At 52.1% G+C, this 21495-nt stretch overlaps 2 protein-coding genes across 8 annotated transcripts in view; one reads left to right on the top strand and one right to left on the bottom strand.

Annotated features, from left to right (window-relative positions):
* Positions 1–13139: 13139 nt before the first annotated feature.
* Positions 13140–16749, bottom strand: TIMM21 (translocase of inner mitochondrial membrane 21). Its single transcript, XM_081150381.1, has 6 exons — positions 16165–16749; positions 15835–15897; positions 15639–15736; positions 14016–14089; positions 13826–13931; positions 13140–13581 (listed from the first exon to the last, which is right to left on the bottom strand). The coding sequence occupies exons 1-6, from the start codon at positions 16451–16453 to the stop codon at positions 13486–13488; spliced, it is 726 nt and encodes a 241-aa protein (XP_081006507.1). The 5' UTR covers positions 16454–16749; the 3' UTR covers positions 13140–13485.
* A 154-nt stretch (positions 16750–16903) lies between these two features.
* The window catches only part of FBXO15 (F-box protein 15), a gene marked incomplete at its 5' end in the record, with an annotated part of 31922 nt that continues 27330 nt past the window's right edge, over positions 16904–21495 (top strand). For 2 of the 7 annotated variants that reach the window (XM_081150380.1, XM_081150376.1), the window contains one exon: positions 16904–17174. In XM_081150380.1, coding sequence (XP_081006506.1) covers positions 17110–17174 — 65 coding nt within the window. Of the gene's footprint in view, positions 17175–17266; positions 17450–21495 lie in introns of those variants that run through there. The other 5 variants (XR_013999782.1, XM_081150377.1, XM_081150379.1 and 2 more) reach the window with 4 other exon arrangements.

The following is a 21495-nucleotide window of genomic DNA, read 5'->3' as shown; positions in this document are numbered from 1 at the left end:
CTGGGGAACCAGCTACAAGGCCGAGCTTGCCCGTGTGTATTTGCAAACGGAACCCACGACCAAACCCCACACCTCCACCCTGTTGAGTCTCCATATCATGGGTGCTTTGGGCCCCAGGTGGTTTCGTCAGGCTCTGCTGTTCCTTCCAAATTGAAAACCTCTCACCTGCTTGGCACTTCCCACGCAGGTGACTCAGTACCTTGCTGGGAGCCGAGCTTTGCCAAAAGGTGCCGCCAAGCTGGGCCTACCCCCGGGCACCTTGTCTGAGGCCGGTGTACATGCAGGTGGGTGTCAAGCAGCTCCCCCCCTCCCCCCCCGAGGTCACTAGCGGTCTCCTGCATTCAGATTTTCAGTCTTGAATGGGAAGAAGGGGCAGGTGTGATGGACGCAGGGAGGTCGTGTCCCAGGAGCAGCTCCATCGAGGGGGCAGGAGTGGGTGGGCGAAGAGCCTGGCTCCCTTCCTCCCCGGGGCCAGTGCTGGGCACTCTCTATGACCTCTCCATGGTCCCCTGCTGGAACTGTGGCCACGTCCCTGCCTCGTGAACACAAACGTCACCTCCCCACTCCCACTCACTCCCAACTCAAATGCTTGCACTTGGAGGCTTGTCCCAGAGTCCCCTTCAGGGGACACCTAGTTTGAGACACACGACCTCTCTGGCGGCCCCTCACACTAACTCACTCGGGTGCCATCAGGTCTGTGTTAGTGCTGACGCCCAGTTTCTGTGCATCTTCCTCTATGGAAATATAATTCTAAATAAATCACTCCTGATACGATCTTAATAAGTTAAAAACAGGATATTGCAGGGCATATTAACACGCTTAAGACAATATCTGAGTGAAAAGCAAGAAATGCGTATTAGCTCTCCAGTAGTGCCGATAGAGTGTTATGTTTAATAACAAGCCACCTGTGAATACTTTCCCGGCAGCTGTTCTAAACATCACACTGGTTAGTTCTCAGTGGGTTAGAAATTGTATTAAGGACTGTTGATCTCATCTGTTACTGACTCACAGATCTGCCTGCTTGTGGACAGATCAGCCCGACGCGTCACAACACAGTCCACGTCCTCACAGCGAGAGGACTGTCACTCTAGAGTGCGGTGATTGGCCATCGCCTTTATCACTTGTGCTTCCGTTTACCAAGCGCATATTTATCCAGTGTGACCATGCTTTGGGGCCGTTGGTCACTAGAGACGCAGAGCCGCCCGCACCCAGTACAGGCGGGAGGCACAGCGTGAAGGAAGGGGACTGGGTGGGGTGTGTGCCGGGACAGATGGGCCCCACGTTCCAGGGGAGCCCCGAATGAGAGGCAGGCGAGAGACGAACGTACTTGACGTGTAGAATCTGAAATAGAACATGCTCCCCGCCCCAAGTGAAGCTAGCGTTGTCCAAAGCCTGGCCTTCCGTCAGCAACAGTTTCATTCAGAGTCCGGTATGTTGCGATTTTAATGGACATTTTTTTTTTTTTTAATATATCTTTATTGATTTCAGAGAAAGGAAAGGAGAGGGAGAGAGAGAGATAGAAACATCACTGATGAAAGCATCATTGATCAAGCCCGCAACCCGGGCATGTGCCCTGACCAGGAGTCGAACCCTGATCGCCTGGATCCCAGGTCGACGCTCAGCCGCTGAGCCACGCCCGGCCCGGCTTTAATGGACATTTCGAGCCGTCTTGCAACACAGGCTGGACGGGCCACGGGATGGATGCCCTCGGGACACTGGAAGGCCCCGCTGTTGCCTCACTGTCACGTCCCAGCCCTCGGGGAGCGCGTTGGCTGACCTTGGCAGGCACCGCTGGGTGAAACGGGGCGTCAGATCAGGGGCTGGGAGAAACGGGCTTTTCGTGGGGCTTTGCCTGTAACTGACCTTGGGCAACAAGCCGCCCGACTCTTCCGGGTGCGAATTTCTTCCATGGTGGATTAATGGACAGTGAGGAGCATATTTTGTTGCACAAGAGACAGTTTAGGAAAGACATGGTCGACATGGATTCTGAGCTACAAAGTCCTGTTACCCAGTCCTGGGTAAGGGGATGGGGCGCTGCGGGGGGGTGAGGCTGGAGAGCCCGAGGTGGGATCAGAGTGGGGGCCGATGAAGCAGCCGGCCGGGCGACGCTGGTCCACGCTGGGCGCAGTGTGCCCAGCATTGTGGCAATGCGTGGGAAGTGGCCCAGAGTTGTGTACTTCAGGGTGACGGCCGTGTAACAGCCTCTGCCACAGGTGAACGGTCCAGAGTGGGGGCCCCGCTGCCTGAAGGGCCCCCGCCTCGGGTTGAGCAACAGCTGGTGTCTTGCTGAAGGCCCACAGGCTCTAGGGAGAGGTCCCTGGAGCACATGCCCCTAATGAGCTCGTTCTGAACACCCAGCTCTGGAGTAACAAATAATGGAGTATTTAAACAGTGATTTTTAAATGAGGCTAACCTTAAAGTATGGGTATTTTTGTAGTTTTTTTTTTTTCTCACTTCTAAAAGATTTTTAAAATATTTTTTTAAATTGATTTTAGAGAGAGGAGGGGAGAGGGGGAGAGAGAGGGAAACATTAATGAGAAACATTGATGGGCTGCCTCCTGCATGCCCCCTACTGGGGGTGGAGCCGGCAACCTGGGCATGTGCCCTGACTGGGAATCGAACCCATGACCAGTTGGTGCGTGGATCGTGCTCAGCCAGCTGGGCCACCACACTGACCAGGGCTAAAAAGATTTTTAATTGTGGTGAAATACACACCAAAATTTGCCATCTTAGCCATTTTTAAGTGTATAGTTGCGTAGTGTTAAGTAGATATTTGCATTATTGTGCAAACAGTCTTTAGAATTTTTTGATTTGCAAAACTCTATACCCATTAACCAGCTCTTTTCCCCTTTCCGCCAGAGCCGAGCAACCACCATTCTGCTTCGTTTCCGTAGAGCATGGGTGCATTGAGCTGAGTGGCTGGTCCACTATGTGGTTTGCTTTTAACATGCAAGCGTGTGGCCAGAAGACTTAAACAGCTCCCAAGGGTGTAAAAAGTGAGCTTTGTCACCCTTAACTTCCAGCCCTTTTGTTACACTCTGGTATTTTTCCAAAGATACTCTGTGCATTTATAAGTATATTTCAATATCACCCTAAACACACACACACCACATTAAAAAATAAATTTATCAGGGCGACATTGGTTAATAAGATTATGTGCGTTTCAAGTGTACCTTTCTGTAATACATCCTTCGGTATATTGCATTGCACACACCACTTGTTTTAAAGAATAATTCATTGATTTTTCAGGTACCAGAGATTTTTGGTAAATTATAGTTTCAGTTATCTTTACATTAGCTAGTTTTAGCCTTCTATCTACTGAGGCATTTGATTCCCTCCCTCCCTGGACTGAGTCTCTCTCCCCCCTCCCTGGTTCTCATGCCTTGGGGCTGGAGGGATTCCTTAGTAGCACAGGCCCAGGCTTCAGGTTCAGAGCAGCAGCAGCTCTGCCTTCGTTTCAGCCATGCCTGACACTGAATTAGGCGACATCCTTTATCCCACCGGGAATCGATCCAGCTGGACCGGAGGCACTGAGATGGGGCTTTTGAAGCAGTGGCGGGGACAAGAGATAGTTATAAAACTTTAAATATGAGTAGGTTTGGGATAGTATTGAGCAATTACTGTTAACTTCCTTAGTTGTAATGACATTGTTTTGTAAAAGTGAAAGATGAATATTTATAGGTGAAATTGTATGACCTCTGAGATTTGCTTTCTGATAACCACTCAAAATTTTGATAATTGTTGAATTGGTAAATAAACCTGGGAGCTTTCTGCTAGTTTCTATATTTTCGAATATATTTGAAAATTCCATAATAAAAATTTTAAAACGGTCAAAAAATTAAAAAAGAAAAAAACGTGGCTGACATGGTTCCTTTACAGAAGGAGAGAGGGTAGCTCTCAAAATCAGGAGCTGCACGTGATACTGTATCTGCCTCCGAATGTGTGCGACACTGTATCTGCCTCCGAATGTGTGCGACACTGTATCTGCCTCCGAATGTGTGCGACACTGTATCTGCCTCCGAATGTGTGCGACACTGTATCTGCCTCCGAATGTAGCCTTTGTGACTTCATTCTTGGGAAATCAGAGCGCCTGTTGATGGAGGCGGTTCATGAGCCAAGCTCACCCTAGACCTCCTGGGCGGCCGCTGCTGCACCCTCAGGCCGAAGCTACGGTTTAAAAGTGACATATTTTGAAATACTTGATCTGTCTTGAAAATCACGAGGACAGCGTTGCAAAAGAGGTGTTTTACCTCTGTGACCTGTGCTTACCTTTGTACAGTTCTGAACCCACCGGGAGCTGGCAGGTGTCTCGGGGAGCAGGGGACATGTGAGGGGAGGGGTGGAGGCTGCGGCCTGTCCATCTCCACCTGGCGCCGGTCCACGGTCGCCAGCGCTGAGTTGCACGGTGCCCAGAGCGTCACATGGGGATTGACGGGCACCTTATCTGATAAATATTTGCCTGTTCAATTGTGCCTGCATCATATTTTCTTTCCTCCTGTTGTTTACTCACGTCCGAAGTCCTGTTTACAAGTCACAGAGTTCCTGCAACAGTATCGCTGAGTCCCAGGGACACGCGCCCGGAGCGCAGCTTCGTGACCACCACCCGCCTCACCGTGTGGGTTCTGCTCACCCCCAGCCGGCCCTACAGGGCGCAGGGCCTGGGCGGTTTTGCTGTTGGGTCTACCCCACACTTGTTCCGTTTGGGCTAGGGTGGCCCTCACAAGCTCCAGGCTGGGTGTGCTTCCCAGGCTCCCCGGGTGGCCGGCTCTGGCCCAGCTCAGCTAGCAGGAGGCCCCAGGCGGGGAGCAGGGGACGCGTAGGGCATGCTGCCCGGACTCAGCCTGGGGGCATCACTGGGGCTCTAGCTGCTGGCCACAGCTAGGCTGGTGACGCACCGCCTTCCCCTCTGTCCCTCTCTCCTCCCCTCTGCCCCTCCGCCCCCCCCCCCCCCCCCCCCCCCGTCGGCTGTACGCTGTGGTGTGCCTCCCCGACCCTTGTGTCACTTCTGAGTTCCATCACCTGCTTGGCACCCCCCCCCCCCCATGGAGTTCGCTCTCTTAAGTACCAGCGTGGTTTCTGTCCTGTGATCAGCCCGGCTCACGGGGGTGGGGGTGGGTGGGGGGGTGTCTTACACCTTCATTCCACCGTTGAGGAAATGGGGGCAGAGACCCCGTCTCTAATACAAGGTGCAGAGGGCCAAACCGCCAAACCCAGGTCTTCAGACCCCGATGCCAGAGACAGCCATCGAGCAGCTCCCCTCAAGTCCCACAGTCGAAAGCCGGACATGGCCGTTCAACATCACACTGTCCCGTAGTATGAGGAGTCCCAGTGGACTGGTGTAGCCGTGTAGCATGGTTTAAAATCAGATTGGGAGAACTGTAGAAAGCAGCTTGTTTTAGATAGATTTTTGGTGCCCATCCCTCGTCACCAGTGTAGCCAACTCTGTTTCTGAAAGGTCGTAAGGAACGATGAAGCTACGCTGGGCTGTGACACGGTCACTCCCCGGCAGGGACATTTGGCTTCCGAGCCTTCCATCTCATCACATTCTCCATTCCTTGGGTGGGGCCACCTTCGCCCCCACCCACGAGCGTAGCTGCTTGTCCAGGGCCGTCCCACCATCTGGTGGCCAGTGTGAGACGCAGCCCCCGCGGCCCCCGTTAGTGGGACCGCACTCCGTCTTCACGCCCTGGGACGCAGACGCTCCTCCTGCCCCCCCCCACTCCCGGTCCTGGCGGGAAAACCCTTCTCTTGCCCTAGAGTTTCATCTCCTGCTTCTGTGAGGGTCAAAACAGTCATGATCGAGAGCTATTCTCAGGGTTTGGGTGGTAAGGTGACGTTTGGGCACATATTCTGTGCTGGAATCTTAGCATCTTTAGACCGGTGAGACCTAAACAATGAGCCGCACTTTAGGGAAAGGTCCTTGAAGGTATAGCTGTTTTATCTGCCATTGTACATGCCCTGTTTTTTTTTTAATCCTACCTGAGGATTTTTTTTCATTGCTTTTCAGAGAGAGAGAGAGTGAGAGAGAGAGACAGAGGAACGTCGATGTGAGAGAGACACCCGCCCCCGCCCCCACCAGGGCAGGGGATGGAGCCCTCAACCAAGGTACGTGCCCTTGGCCGGAATCGAACCTGGAACCCTTCGGTCTGCGGGCCGATGCTCTAACCACTGAGCCAGACTGGCCAGGGCAACCCTATTTTGTTTTTTAACATTGTTATTGAGATATTTCACACACCAGTACATGCTCTATTTTGAGAGTGAAAAATATTCTAAACCCGGAATTCCGGCCTAGACTGAAATCGTAAGACCAGTATTGGACACGCAAATCTAAAAATAGAGTTTCCTGTGCACATCACCTCCCACCGTTAGCGCCGTGCCGGGTTATTTCAATAGACAATTGCATTTCCAAAAGTAACTTGAATCACACAGCACGTACTAGCTCAGATGAAACATTTTGTAATAATTGTTATTTTGGCTTATACCTCTCCTAGGAAGATCTTTAATTCTAAGTGCACCCAGCATAATAAAAGTATTTCACCTCACTGATGAATGTTTATAAGTAACTAGGTAAAACTGTTGTGAAATATTCACCATTTAAAAAAATTAAATGTAGGTATTTATTTTCTAAGCTGCCTTTGCTCCCGGCACTGAGTGAACTGAGCAGGGTGAACAGGAGCAATTCCTCTGTTTTCCTTCGGGGATTTTTAATTTCTACCATCAGCATGACACGGTGCCCTCTTTTGATTTACGTGTCACGGGCTTAGAAATAATGTTCCCATATTCTAATTTCCCCGGTATAGTGACACCGTCTCTCATTCTTCCACACTGGTTTGTTCTTAGTTGACGACACTCAGGATCTTGAAACGTTTGCTCTCAGGAAAACTACACGTGTCAGGGCCTGACTGTGCCCTGGCGGAAACCTGAGCCCGAAGCTGCGGCCCTGCCTCCCCCGGCCCCCTCACGGCTGCCTCCACGCCGGTGGGTTCTTCTAGAAGGGGTTCCTGGGTGCTCGGTCGCAGCCCACGGAAGACAAAGTCCCCTCTAATGTTGTAGATCTGAGATAAAGTGAGCTGCTCGAACCCAGGCCGTGTAAGTTGGGCAGCTTTTAATTTCCAGGAAGTTCAAAAGTGCTCTTAAATCCCGAAGACCACGACCTATTCCTTCTCATTCCGTTTAGACTAAAAAAATAACATGTCAGCAAGGTCAGAGTCGCCCCTTCGCACCTCATGTAGAGTTTCTTATACTTGAGTGACATTAATCATGTCAGAAAGCTTGAAAATATTTTTTAAAAATGAAAAAACTCTTCTTTCTTTGTTTCCAAAGACTTAGTTGCTCTTCTCCTGCTCTTATTAATATACGTCTCTCCAGAATAAGTGAGGCATGATACTTTTGGTTAAGTATGAACTGATTTAATGAGAGAACCAAAACTGTCCCAAACTGTCAGTCACATTTCAGGTAATATTCGAATGTATAACAATTATTATAATAAATTTAATATTGTGGACAACCGAAGGCAAACAATATTTGCCACAACTGGATTTCCAAAATGAAAATAAATCAGAGGGATACAAGTTGAACATAAAAAAGTTAATAGAACATACCCAGTCCCGGACGTTTTAGAGAAGAATGGGAGCCAGCTCTGTGTCTCCTTATTACAGGGGGGAGCTGGGTGTTAATTGTCTCAATTATTCTGATGCAGCAACTGGGGTCCTGAGAGGCTCACCCACCCAGTCAGTGACTTTGCCGAGTGCAGGAGGCTCCCTAAGGACCGGGTCCTTCTGACCACTGGGTCCTCGGCGCTTGTCAGACACCTGAAGTGTGCTAGGCCTGCCTCCGATGCCTGTTGAGAAAGACAATTCTGAGTAGCGGTCTCAATATTGAGACTCTGGACTGAAAACGTATGGAAAACTGAGTTACGTATGTTCTGACCCCAGTGAGTTGTCGTAAAAAAACAAACACCCCAAACTGGCTTACCCATCATTTGGATACTGAATAAAAAATGAGCTGCTCATACATGACCCGATTTGGGTCATCACTGACCCGGCGAGACTCGGAGCTGTTTTAGTCGCTGTGATAAGGAGTTCCTTATGCGGGGTCCGAATTTTCTGTACCTAAGACCGGGGACCACACTGATAGGCTTCTTGGAGGTCAGCAGGTCTTGGGGAGTGACTCCCCCCACCTGCGCCCCTGGGATGGCTGTCTGGTTGCTTGGTGATGACCAGCCCCCCTCCCCTTCACCCCCGCTCCACCTGCCGCTTCTCTGTGGCTCTGGTGGGATGCTGGGCTCTCACGAGGACACAGTTGTGGCCGGGTGGTTAATCCCCAGGACTTCCTGGAGGAGGAGCCAGGCCATGAGGCCACGGCGGCTGCGGCTGTCTCCAGGCTGTAGAGGAGGCCAGCCGAGTTCAGGGGGGAGATTCCTGCGGGGGTTAAGGCCTGGCCCCAGGTGTCCTTGCGGCCCAGCTGCAGGTGTGACTTTGCTCGCAACCGGCAGTTTAAGTCGACTTTGGGTTCCAGGGGCCGTTAAATTTCTTCTCTGCCTAAACTTGCTTGAGCTGGTTTCTGACACTTGAAGCTACAAAAGCCTGATTTACCCAAGAACAGTTTGCTAGACAGGATGTCAGTTTATTCCCGAGCAGCACAGACACACGAATCTGCTGCGTCTGACCCGAGAAACTGGACTCGCCGTTAGAAGGCGAGCAGGTGTTCTGGAGGATGGACCTGGGTGCTCCGAGCAGGGCGTCTTCTAATAACCGTGGCCTGCAGAAGCCAGGGATGGAAGGGGAGGTGGAGGTTAACTGGCCTGCGTCTCGTCTCACGGACCTGTCACTGGAGGCCTGCGAGGGGACAGCCGCAGGTCTCTGCCTCCGCCGCTCAGGACAGTCAGCTCAGCGGCTCCTTTCTGCTCATCAACAAACTTCCTGCCAAGCTGGCTGGGATTTGGGTCAATGGAAACCTCCAGTCACCGGCTCAGACCAAGAATCTGTCCCACGGGGAAGAGTGACAAGATGTGGGGAGGCCAGGCGAAGCTGTGTGTCACTTGGCTTCACATTTTAAATCAGGCTCATCAGAGCCCAGGAGCTCTCACCTTTGGTTCTCAGGTAGCGGCAGGGCCATCAAAGTCCTTCCTGGGTTTATTTATACTCCCAGGCCCTGGGGATGAAATCGAACACTCAGCAGGCGTTCACTTACATAACCTCGTGTAATCCTCAGCAGCAGCCTGTGAAACAATTTTAATTGGATAAGTTTCTGGGGCTGCAGAGCCAAGCACCCCAGACTGGGTGGCTTAAAGTGACAGCTTTATTTGCCCTCCGTTCTGGAGGCCAGAAGTTTTCCAGGTTGGTCTCTGCATCCCCCTGACCTGTGTCCCCGGTTTATAGCCCTGGGAGCTCTGGGGGCAGAGGGTCCCTCCACAGCTCTCTGATGGGAGCTGCTCGCTCGAGGTCTGGCCACAGGAAAGTGGGACAGAGGGTGGCCTTCAAACCTTTGCCCTGGCTGGAGGTTCAGGGCTCACGCTCTGCCCTCCCTTGTTGGAGGACTGACACCTTCGGCTCGTGTGCAAAACGGGAGAGAAGCCATATCCCACTTCAGTCAGTGGGACAGCAGCCGCCAGGCCTGCTTGGACCACGCAGGCCGCTCAGCACGAGGGGGAGGGGAGGTCGTCTCTGACCAGGCTACAAGCAACGGCTCTTAAAGAAAATACATTTTATTTTTATCTTTTCCAAAATTAAAATACATCTTTTAATATCTTTAATGAAAGCGATCCTAAAGAAACAATTGTCTTAAAAGAATGCCTCTATGGAGTAATTAATTACCGATTTATGAAATTCCGTGACTCTGACATTCGTTACAGTGGGTGTCAGTGGCCCTCTAGTGGCCCCGAAGGGTAAAAGCACCAGTTTTAGGCTCAAGACCCAGGTGTTCTCTCAAGACAGCTCCTCGGTGGGGAAAGTCGGCTGAGCAACCCGATGCCCTTTGGAGACAGGACAGGAAAATGGCAAAGGACAAATGTTTCAGGCAGCAAAAGGCAAGACCCCAAACCTTCAGTGCTGGGGACACAGGCACCAGAGCTCCCTCTTCTGACTTATTACTGCATGTTTGTGAGAATTATGAACAGTTTTGGTTCCATTTCTCACGCTGTCCTGTGGGATCAGCTTATTTCTTTGAGCGGCTTGTAAGCTGGACTGAGAGGTGAGGTTTGCATCAAGGATGCGAGTAACCGACAACGTGCTCGTCTCTCAGTGCCCTGGGGAGGGTGCCCAACACACAGTAATCCAGATAAATAAAATACTTAAGAAACATTTAAAAAATAAAAGTTAATACAAAATACCATGATAAAATCTCTACATTTCAGGTAAAGATAGGATCAGCAGTACTGATTTTCCTTTCCCCTGTCTCCAGGGCGGCTGGGCAGGGCACTGTCTTCTCTGCCCCAGGTGAGTTTTGTTAGGAAAGTGCTGTGTTCCAGTGGTTAAGGGCCCAAACTCGGAAGCTGAAATACCTGAGTTTCTAGGCAGGTGATGTGACTTACCAGGTGCCTGACCCTTGACAAAGTTCATCCCTTACCTCATCACGTGACTCCTTAAAGTGGAGACTCACTCACGGCTGGGTCTGACCCAGGAAGGCAGAGAGACTCAAAGTGCGAGAGGGACTCTCCCACCCACTGGTGTTGGCTTTGAAGCTGGAGGGAGGGTCCAGGAGCCAGGAATGGGAGTGTCCCCACATGACAAACAGCAAGAAAACAGGGCCCTTGGTCCTGCAACTGCAAAGAACTGAACTGCCTGCAACCCAAATGACCAGGGAAACAGATCCTGCCCGAGAGCCTGAAGAAGGGATCACAGCCCTGCTGACTTGGATTTTAACCAGGTGAGACCCATGTCGGACCAATGACCCACAGAACTGTGAAATAATAATAATACATTTGGGTTACTTTAAGCCATTAAGTGTATGGTCATTTGTCAGGGCAGCCATAGAAAAGTTTCCAGATGGCAGAAGCTGGGGTGGGGTCCCCTGTGGCCTGCCGACTTCTACAGGTGCTGGTAGTTAATGCCAGGTAATGGCACTAAATTGGTGAGAGTGAGGGCGTATGCATGGGCACCAATATTGTCACAAAATGGAAACATGCACACACTTGCACTCACACATGCACACACGAAATGGGGAGGGACCTGCCAGCAACAGTCATATTCTTCACTTTGGAGACCAACTATGATTTCAAAATTCATCAGTGGGTCACAAGAATAGATTCATTGTCCGAATCCCAGGGCTGTCTCAGCAGCAGATGGAAAATGGGTTGTCTTATGGACACAGTCCTACATTTTTGCTGGACTGGAAGAGATTTCAAATAATCACCATACATGTGTAGTGATGCTATATAATTTCATGTTCATTTCGTGCTTTCTGTCTTGAGATGGGGGTTAGATCTACCATCTTGCCAACGGTTTCTTCATTAAGGGGAGAGAGCACACAACCCGCCAATTCTGACCCGGGGTCACTGGGGAAGAGGGAGTGACAGACGCCTTGAGGAAAATGACCGCATCATCTTCTAGCTCATGTAAGTGACACGAGGGGACACAGCACATACTCAGTTTTAGAAAAGATTCTGAGGGTGGGAGGAAGCCTGTGGACAGACACTAGGATCAGGATCAAGGATGGCAGTTGATTAAAGCAGCTCTTTAAAAAAAACACAGAAATTTTAACATGCTTTCAAATTCTATCAGAGGGAAAGGAAAACAAAGCTATCTAAAAAACCTGCATGATTGCTTGGCCGGGCGTGGCTCAGCGGTTGAGTGTCGACCTGGGATCCAGGAGATTGGGGGTTCAGTTCCCGGTCAGGGCGCATGCCCGGGTTGCGGGCTAGGCAGCCGATCATTGACTCTTTCATCATTGATGTTTCTCTCCCTCTCCTTTCCTCTCTCTGGAATCAATATACTTAGAAAACAACTGCATTATTGTATTTCCCCTTGGTTATATATTTCTTTTAAAAAAGTTGTTTTCATTGTAAAAGTAACTTAATGATAAGCTTTTGTCTTAAAGGGGCATGGTATATCACAAAGTAGGGGTACGTAGAAATGAATATGGGGAAAATGTCCTAAACCATAAAAACAGGGTTGGGAGGAAGGCAGGCTGAATCCCAGGCGGCCGAGGCCAGGTTTCCGGAAGCTGTGGCTTGAGCAGGTCCCTTGACAGGGTGGAGGCCAGCAAGCTGACCTCAGCCTGCTGTCAGTCGGGGTAAGGGCACTGAAACGGGACAGTGCTGGGGAAGAGACGGAAGAAGGGTCAGGAGACCAAGACCAAGCCAGTTCACCAGCCACTGAAAATGTGTCACATCAGGGAGGTGAGGGCTCTGCTGTGGTATTTTCTGTACTTCGTAAATGTTTGATTTTTCATAATTAAAACTAAAAACACACATTTAAAACAAGCAGTTAAACTGAAGTATGAACTAAACGAAGCAGGGAGATGGACTAAAGACTGGCAGTTGCTTCCCTGGGGGCCCATCCACCCCCATATCCTACCAGTTCAAATACCCATCAGGAATTCTCAGTTTGAAGGGGAAGGAAAAAGCATTTTATGGGGATGCCTCAAAACCGAAGCTCCGGTCAATACACTTTTAGACCTGTCCCAGCCCATACAGAACTTCATACAGATATTTCTTTATACTCTTTTAAGTTATGGTCACTTTTCTCCAAATGCCCTGGAGCTACTTCAGATAAAACAGGGTGTCCAATCCAAACAGGACTCCAGACTCAGGTGACTGTCAGTTCCCTGCTGCTTCTGGCAGCAACGCCTCAGTGCAGGTGCTAAAGGGCTGGGACACTTCATGGGGACCTTCTGTGGTCCAGGCACTTGTACGTATCACCTCCTTCAGTCGCCCTTACAAGACACGCCCGTGAGGCTGGCCGAGGCTAAGGTACCTGCACAGGCCCACACACCCGGTGAGAACCCGGCAGGTCCACTGTGTGCGATGCCCTGATTCTCCGAGGGGATGCAGGAGATACACTAGATCACCTCAGCTCATACAATATGCACACCTTTCTATGACCACTTTGAAGAGGGTGCATTTATCATTTGGTCCCTACAGTTCTCAAGTATTTTCAGGTATTTATCTCACCAGATTCCAAAGGATGCGGAAGGAAGCTGCTTCTGACATGTTAGTTTTGATTTTATTCCACAGATCTTATATAGCTATACAACATAAAAAAGCACAAAATACTGAACTCTTATTTTCTTATTTACATGATGTAAAATTTTTAACAAAAACTTCTTATGAAACGTGTTAAGTAGAGCAGAAATACTGCCCGCAATCACCTGAAATATGCTCTATTTCATGATTTTTTACTCTATAAGAAAGTCTGATTCAATTTGTCTAAATGCAGCAACTACCCAGTTCCATTCACTGTGATGAGCTGTTTTCAAAGCCAACTTGGGGAGAGCCATGCTGGTCAGAGCTGTGGGTCTGCACCACGTGTGCCGATCCTCAGTATCTCAGGATCGGTTATCTTCAATGATAATAGTTCTCCTAGGATAGGCTTCAAGTTCGACAAATATGTATCGAAATTCGTATTCACCACTTTCTGGGTTCTGAAAAAAATAGTGTTTCGAGGTGTTTTTCTTTCCAGTGCATTCCACACAGCAGACTCAAACCCTGTCTCCCTGCCCCCTCCTCACCTCCTTCACTCCCAGGTGCACCCAGAGCACACTCACACCTGGGTTGCCCCGCCCCTCCTCACCTCCTTCACTTCCAGGTGCACCCAGAGCACACTCAGACCTGGGTGTCCCCACCCCCAGAGCACACTCAGACCTGGGTCTCCCCGCCCCTCCTCACCTCCTTCACTTCCAGGTGCACTGTCCCCTGCTTCCCAGGCTCCGAGCCCTGGATGTAGAACTTCACTCGCATGTGTTTCAGCCCATCTTTTACATATTCAATAAAACTGTCAAGAAAAGAAAGGACACAGGCCTAAATCCCTTTACTTAAAAACAATCCCAGCCTTCCACGTGCATGCCACGCGCAGTACCTCACGTGCTGCCTCCGACCACGTCTGGTCGCCTCCCCATAGCCTTTAACGGGCTCGCCAAAGACACTTATTACCTGCAGACAAAAGACAACGTTCTATTGAGTGGTTTTGTTTTTTGTTTTTTTTTTTAAGTTTCTTAGGGAAATATTTTCTGACAAACTAAGTGATTTATTCTAGGGAAAAAATCAGTAAGCCTGGGACCCTTTCAAAATGACAACTTCAATAATGAAAAAAGAAAAGTTATTATGCAAAAATCACCCCATAGCTAACTAAATGTTTCCTGCAGAGACCGATCCAGGGACTTTATGGTGCTGCTTATAGCTTCTGAAGCGCACAGGTGAAATGGAGCTGCTCCCATTCCCACAGGGACGATCCAGCGCTCAGTACTCACAGGCCTAAGCATCTGCAGTGAAACTTATCTAGGGGTCTAATACTAAAAGCTATGAGATGAAACCATTTTTTAAGTCATTAAACAAAGTGAAAAAACAACAACACCCTATTAAAATATTTAATAAACATTAAATATTTAATAATGACCTATTTAAAACAAACCAGATCTATAGGTATGAATCAATTATTCCTAATGGGAAAACTCACAATGAAATGGAAATATAATTTTTATTGAATCTGAAATGTAAACACTCAGGAACCTTTAAAAAATGATATAAAACTAAAATGAATGTTGCCTCAAGACTATAAAATTTTTCCTTTTCTGTGTTGGGCATCGTCAGCATCACTTTTTCCATGCCTAAGTAAAAAGGAGTAAAGTGTAAGATGAGAGAGTTAACTGCGGAGCTGAGACAAACAGAAAACTATTCAAACAATTCACTTTAGTAGAAACACTGGTACCACAACATGAGCGTTTTCTAGTTTTCAACCAGGCACAGTGCCTGGCAAAGAACAAGACCTTATAACTGCTGACAACACTGAATGTTGAAGTTTAATTATTATTTGTAGAGCTCTTTAGACAGCTAATTAAGTTACAACTTTTATCCTATCCCAATGCTTTATTCTGTGTATTTTGTTTTGTTCAAAAGGTGGAAGATCTAGGAAAAGCTGGGTTTGTGAATACCATCTCTTCAGAGCTGCATCCTAACATTTGATTATGCCGCTTCTCCTATTTACCTCATGTCTGTCAGTTTCCCCTTCCTCAAATGGGACAACAGCAGAGCCCGACAATGGTTTCTGTGAGATTTAATAAGGACAATGCACTGACACGCTAAGCACAGTCCTTGACTCGTAACATGCTCTCAAGGAGGAATTACTATTGTGATCACGGGGTCACGAATCAGGTTTCATAAAAAGACTGGACACATCACATAATAACAGTCTTACAGAAAGGAATGGTGTAAAGTGAGACACTTAAGAATCGTGTAGCTGTTTCAGACTCTGGTATATTCTAAGCTTTTATTACCTATGGTAACTAGTGAAATTAGTTTTTCTTGTATAATTAGAATGAAAATAGTCTACCCGGACCTTTGGGTGCAAGTACAGAACCAAGAACTAATAACATAAACGCCAACATTATGTATTATTACATAAATGTCACCCGTCTTAGACCCCGTGAGTTCTGCCCATCCCCTCTTCCTATTACCAGTTTGTGTAACCACTTTGGGGACTCACCTCGGGGTGCGACCTGCACTTTTCTAAGGCTTTCCCATATATCTTGTTAGGGCTGGACGAAGAGAAAAGCTCTCTGAAAATCACGTAGAACAGGCCACCTGAAAGCCACAGAAAAGGAAGATGAAGCAGAGCCCGGGCGAGACAAACAGCAGGTGAAGCAGCCGCTCGGGGCCCTCTACCTGCTGCGCTCTCGCACCTGTAATGCCGACGCCCACGATCACCACGATTAAGTAGGTGAAGTCTCGTCCGGCTTCTTTCACTGTCGAGAGAGAAGAGCAGCGGGTCACAGGGGTGCGGACACGCGCAGAAACCCCCGGCGTTTCCAGGGGGGTGGACGCCGGGCCGAAGGAGGGGGTCAGCCTGTCCCGGAGCAGCTGCCCCCACACGTCCCGGGAACCAGGGCCGATGGAAACACGGGCAACCGCACACCTCGGAGGGGCGGCGGCCGCACGGTCCAAGGTGCGGGCCGCCCCCAGCTGCGGCGGGAGGGTCAGCAGCGGCCCGCGCACCCCGGGCGCCTCCCTACCTCGCTGCGCCGTGGAGACGGCGCCCCCTCTCGGGCTGGGCACGGGCACTTGCTTGCTGTTATCCTCCTTGGCTCGCTGGGGACCCCGTCCCTGCGTGCAGATGGCCCTCGGGGGGGCCCGCAGGACGCCGCCGGGTCGCGCCGCGTTCGGCCCGCGCGGCCCCCACCTCGGGCCGGGCTCCGTCTGCAGCCAGGCTCGAAGCACCACGCGCGGCAAGGGCAGGCGCGTCCCCGAGGGCCCGCGCAGCTTCTCCGTGCACTGCACGGCTCGCAGGAAGGCGCAGATCATGGCCGCAGGCGCCGCTGCGCCTCGGGAGGCCGACTGCGGCCGGCAGAGCCCCGCCGCCCCTCCTCGGCCCGCCGGCCCCGCCGCGGCGCCCGCATTCACGCCGCGGAGGCCGCGCTCCGCACCAACGTTCGCGCTCGCTCCCGCAGCGTCAGGACGACCCGTCTCCCGAGCGAAGCGGCCGTCCCCGTCCCTTGCTCCTCGGTCCGCTTTCGAAGTGAACGACGGTGCTCCGCGCACCCTCTAGGCTGACATTCACGCGCTCCCCGCCATGCCTTTGCACAGCACCCCGGGAAACCCCTAGGGATGCTGGGAATAGTAGTTCGAGGGCTTAGAGTTGCTGCCGCGGGGAAGGCACCAGGACTACAACTCCCATAGTGCAAGGCGGTCAGAGCGCTCGCGGTTCTCGCGGTCTCCCAGACGACCTCGCCCGGGGCTGTTTACGCATGCGCCGCACGTAATAGGTTTTGGCTGGAGTCGCGCCGCCGTTGGAACAAAATAGCCGTAGAACCCGCGCGAGTCAAGTGCGTGGCGCGGGCTGCGTTTCCCAGCCCCGCACGGAGACGGCGCGCGCGGAACGCCCCGGCCTGACCGCGCCTCCGCCCTCCCTCACGGGCGGATGACGCAGCCCCTGAATTTCAGTGTCTTCCCCCCGAAAAATGAGCGCGAGCAGCCCCAGAGCCAGCGTCTGGGCGGGCCCGAGGCCGCCACCATCGCGACGCGGGTGCGACGGGCCCCGAGGGCAGTCCCGGGGGTGGGCGTGGCGCCGGGTGGGCGTGGCGCCGGGTGGGCGTGGCGCCGGGTGGGCGTGGCGCCGGGTGGGCGTGGCGCCGGGTGGGCGGTGCTCTCCCTCGGCGTCCTCGCGCTGCCCCAGGTTTCCCGCCGCGTGTCCATGGCGACCGGACGCGCCCGGCTCCTGCAGCAGCACTGGCTCGGCGTCCAGGCGCTGCGCCTGCCCCTCGGGGGCGTCGGCGCGACCCCCGGGAGCGGCGGGTTCAGGTGACGGTCCCCTGCCCGCCCCGCCCGGCGCCCTTCCCGTCGCTGCTCCCGGTCCCCCCGTGGCGCGGCGCGGGCGGCCCCGTCGGTGCAGAAAGGTCGGGAAGGAGGGCGGGGGACGGGTCTTCAGCGTGGGAGCGCGGGTCACCCGCGGCGTGGACGCGTGGAGCAGCCCCCGGACACCTCCCCGCCCTTTCCGTTGAGGCGGTTAATGGGCGCGGCGAGAGCGGCGAGCCCCTCGGCCCCTCGGGCCCTCCGCCTCGCGGCGCCCGTGACTCCGCCTGCGCAGGTGCGCGCCCAGGTGTGCGCCGCCCGCGCCCCCGAGGTCCTTCCGTTTCTGAGACGGGGGTCGCCTTTCGTCGTCTTCTGCCTTTATAACTGAGGAGAGGAAGCGCTATGAGTGTCTGTAGCGACCGCGACTCTGGTTACAGGACCCGGGACCCCGAGGCGGATCCCTCCGGCAGGCGGGTGGGTCTGGGAGCGCCCCGCTCTGGCAGCGCCTACCCTCCCCCCCCCCCCCCCCCCCCGGGCAGCGCCTCCCTCTCCCTCCCGGGCAGCCCCCCCTCCCGGCAGCTCCCCCTCCCGGGCAGCCCCCCCTCCCGGCAGCGCCCCCTCCCGGCAGCTCCCCCTCCCGGGCAGCGCCCCCCTCCCGGCAGCTCCCCCTCCCGGGCAGCGCCCCCCCCCCGGACAGCGTCCCCCCGCCCCCTCCCGGGCAGCGCCCCCTCCCGGGCAGCGCCCCCTCCCGGGCAGCGCCCCCTCCCGGGCAGTGCCCCCTCCCGGGCAGTGCCCCCCGCGCGCCCGACTGGATCCAGGCCAAGTTTGCGTCTCTAGTTAAACGGAGGGGCAGCTTCTCGGCGGCACCCGCGGGGTCAGCTCCGAGCCCCGTCCTGCCGGGCCTCCTGCCCAGTGCTCCGGCCGGGGGCGGTCCGCTTCTGGGGCCCAGAGGCTCGTCCCCTGCCCTTCTCTTGGGGAGCCCCGGAGCTGGAGCGGGGCCCTGGTCGGCAGCGAGAGGCCACGTGGGGGTGAGATGGGAGGGGCGGGCACGGGCCGCGGCCGCTTTGGGGCTCTGAGCCCCGAGGACCCGCGGTCAGGGTGGGGGCGCGCTGCCCCGCACCTTCCAGGCCCCTTCCCCTCCGTGGGGAGCGCCGGCTCTGCTCCTGCCCCCGCGGTTACAGGTGGAGGGGTGCTGGAGGGGTGCTGGAGGGGTGCTGCTGGTCGGGAAGGCGTGCGCTCTTGAGGGTTGTCTGCTTGCTTGTAAGCCGTCTTTACTGACAGATTAAAAACTCGCGTGGTGTGCCCTCGTGTCGCCAGGTGTCTGCGCTGCAGCATCAGGGGTTCTGGTGCTCACCAGTTCAGCTACTTGCCATTTTTTTGGTTTTCCTGAATCTCCAGGACTAGGTCAGGCCCCCTGGCCGCCCTAGGGTTCCAACACCTCACTTTCTTCGGTGTCCCAGACAGGGCCCTGTCCCTTGGTGTCATGTTTTCTTAGTTGGTTCTCGAGTGAATGTCTGTAATGCTAGACTTACCGCAAGCCTTGTGACAAATGACGTGGTGGCAATGCCTGCAGAAATTCTTTAAGTAGGAGAGAAAGACTGGAGTTTAAGTAGGAAGCTTGAACTTTAAATCATGTTGCCACTATTACTGAAATTAGTCTTTATATGCAGGGCTCTGTTCCAGGGGAGCAGGATTTTTGGGTGATGAGTCTTCTGTTTGTGAGTTGACTGAACTTCCTGGCCAGATGACATCATTAGAGGGCCTGTCACTGCGCCTGGCCTGGGAGCCTGCTGTCCACCTGTGATTTGGTGATACATCCATTCTTTTTGCTAAAGAAAAGCCAGGTGCCATGAATGATTGATTATGGTCTAAGTAGGCAGTTATTTTAAATGTCTCAAAGCAGAAAAACCAAGCCGTGGGACACCTGGAGACATCATGAGCTGTTTCTGTCCCACACACTCTCCCCAGAGTTGAAAGCACACTCCCACTGACTGAGCGTTGTTTCCTGAATGGAGGCCGTGCGGTTTCTCTAACCCTGTACTGCGTCTAGTATTTTTTCCCAGCAGACAACTTTGAGATGGACTTTCTTAACTGAAGACATAGGGCACATTTTTTCTCCTTAGGATATATTCCTAGAAATGAGATTCCTGGTTTAAGAAAACGCGTGTGCCTTTAATAGTCGTAACAAACACACCCAGATTTGGCCTTCCACATGGTGCCCCAGTTTCTACTCCTGGCCATGAGCGAGCGCGCCCGTTTACCTGCCGCAGCCAGCACTGGTCCTCGTCATTCATTGCTGTTCACTAATTTGCTGGATTGAAACTGATCGATACATCATATTAATCTACTTTTCTCCAGGTCCCTTGGAAAGGTCTAGGGGAATAGTTCTTATTTCCTTTGGCATCTCTCGAATGAAGAAATACGTAATAACAAGAAGCTGTTATCAATTTAGTAATGCTTTAAAATACATTAATTTTTGATTAACCACAGCAGTATTCATTAAGTAAAAAATATTGTTAAAAGAGCCTAGTGGGAGACATTCCTCGGTCCTCATACGCCGTGTGTGTGAGACCTCACCGCAGATCCTTCGCACTGCGGGATCCTCGGGACACCGGTGGAGACTCCTGGGAGATGGTGTTGTTTGACAGAGAAGCCGTGGATGTTCTTTTCATGTGAAGCTTAGGTGTCAGAAACCTTTGTTGACTGAATTTTATCTTTGGATGTGTGATAACAGATCAATATATAACTTTCAAGAATAGTTAATCACTTAGGAAATGCTTTCAGTCATTTAAAATGTGCCATATTGTTTCACTTATATGTGCAATGTAAGAAAACAAATGAACAGAACAGAAACAGACCATGAAAACAGAGACCCAAGGGATGGTGACCAGCTGGGAGGGGTGGGGGATAGGTAAAGAAGGGGAGGAGATAGAGTCAGTAATACTGTGATCAGTTTGCATGGGGACGGGCGATTACTGGAGTTCGTGAGTGATCACACTATAAGGTATAAAAATGTTGAATCGTGATATTGTACACCTGAAACTAATATAATATTGTATACCAACTACACTTAAATAAAAAAATTAAAAAATTGTATATCGTATTGAGTAACGTACCCCATCCCCCAAATGCTGTCCACCCAGAGCCTCAGGATGTGACTTTATTTGATACAAGGGTCTTTGCAGATATAATTAGTTAAGATGAGGTCAGGCTGGATTAGGATGGGTCCTAAATCACATACGAATGATGTCATTATAAGAGGTCAGGCACATGCACGAACACACACACACCCATGGAAGGTGGCCATGTACAGGTGGAGCAGAATTGGAGTAATGTTGCCACAACCCAAGGGAACCACCAGGAGCTGGAAGAGGCCAGGAAGGTTCTTTGCTAGAGCCTTTGGAGGGAGCACGGCCCTCCCAGCGCCTTGACTTTGCACTTTCGGCCTCTAGGCTTGGGAGACAATGCATTTCTGTTGTTGGAAGCCACCTAGTTTGAGGTCCTTTGTTAAGGCAGCCCTAGGAGACTAATACAACCGGAAACCATACTTTCCCTCTGACTGTTGTGTTACAGCCAGGGCAGTGGAGCTGAAACTTTTCTGCCATGGAAATCTTTGCTTAAACAAAATTTTCAACAGAAGCTTAAAAATGTATGGCACAGGTGGAATTCTCTGATTCCGGTGGAGCGAGCACTGAGCACTGCTGAGCTCTCAGACTAGCACCTTCCTGCCTCTGCCCCTCTGCTTCCTGCCCTGCAGAGCACAGGTGGAGACCCGCTGCACAGCCTGACCGCGTCCAACGTCCCCTGCGCACTGGGTAGAGGGTCAGACAGGACAGAGGCACACGGAGCGCCTTTCCTGGAGCTGGACTCGAGACGCACAGGGTGGTCAGCGTTTGTACCTTGGCGAACTTGCTACCCTCCAGGACCCGGGAAGGTTTCTGGTACCCCACCTCTCTTGAATTGGGATGCCAGCATGCAGACAAGGCTAATGTTTGTGGAGGGCTTGCCAGGTGCCGCTCGGAAGCACGTGGGCAAGGTCAGGCAGCCTGAGTCCT

Source organism: Miniopterus schreibersii (assembly GCF_964146895.1).
Source record: "Miniopterus schreibersii genome assembly, chromosome: 10".
In the NCBI taxonomy this organism is placed as follows: Eukaryota; Metazoa; Chordata; class Mammalia; order Chiroptera; family Miniopteridae; genus Miniopterus; species Miniopterus schreibersii.
Note: the sequence above shows the minus strand (reverse complement) of the source record. Positions and strands in the feature narration are given on the sequence as shown.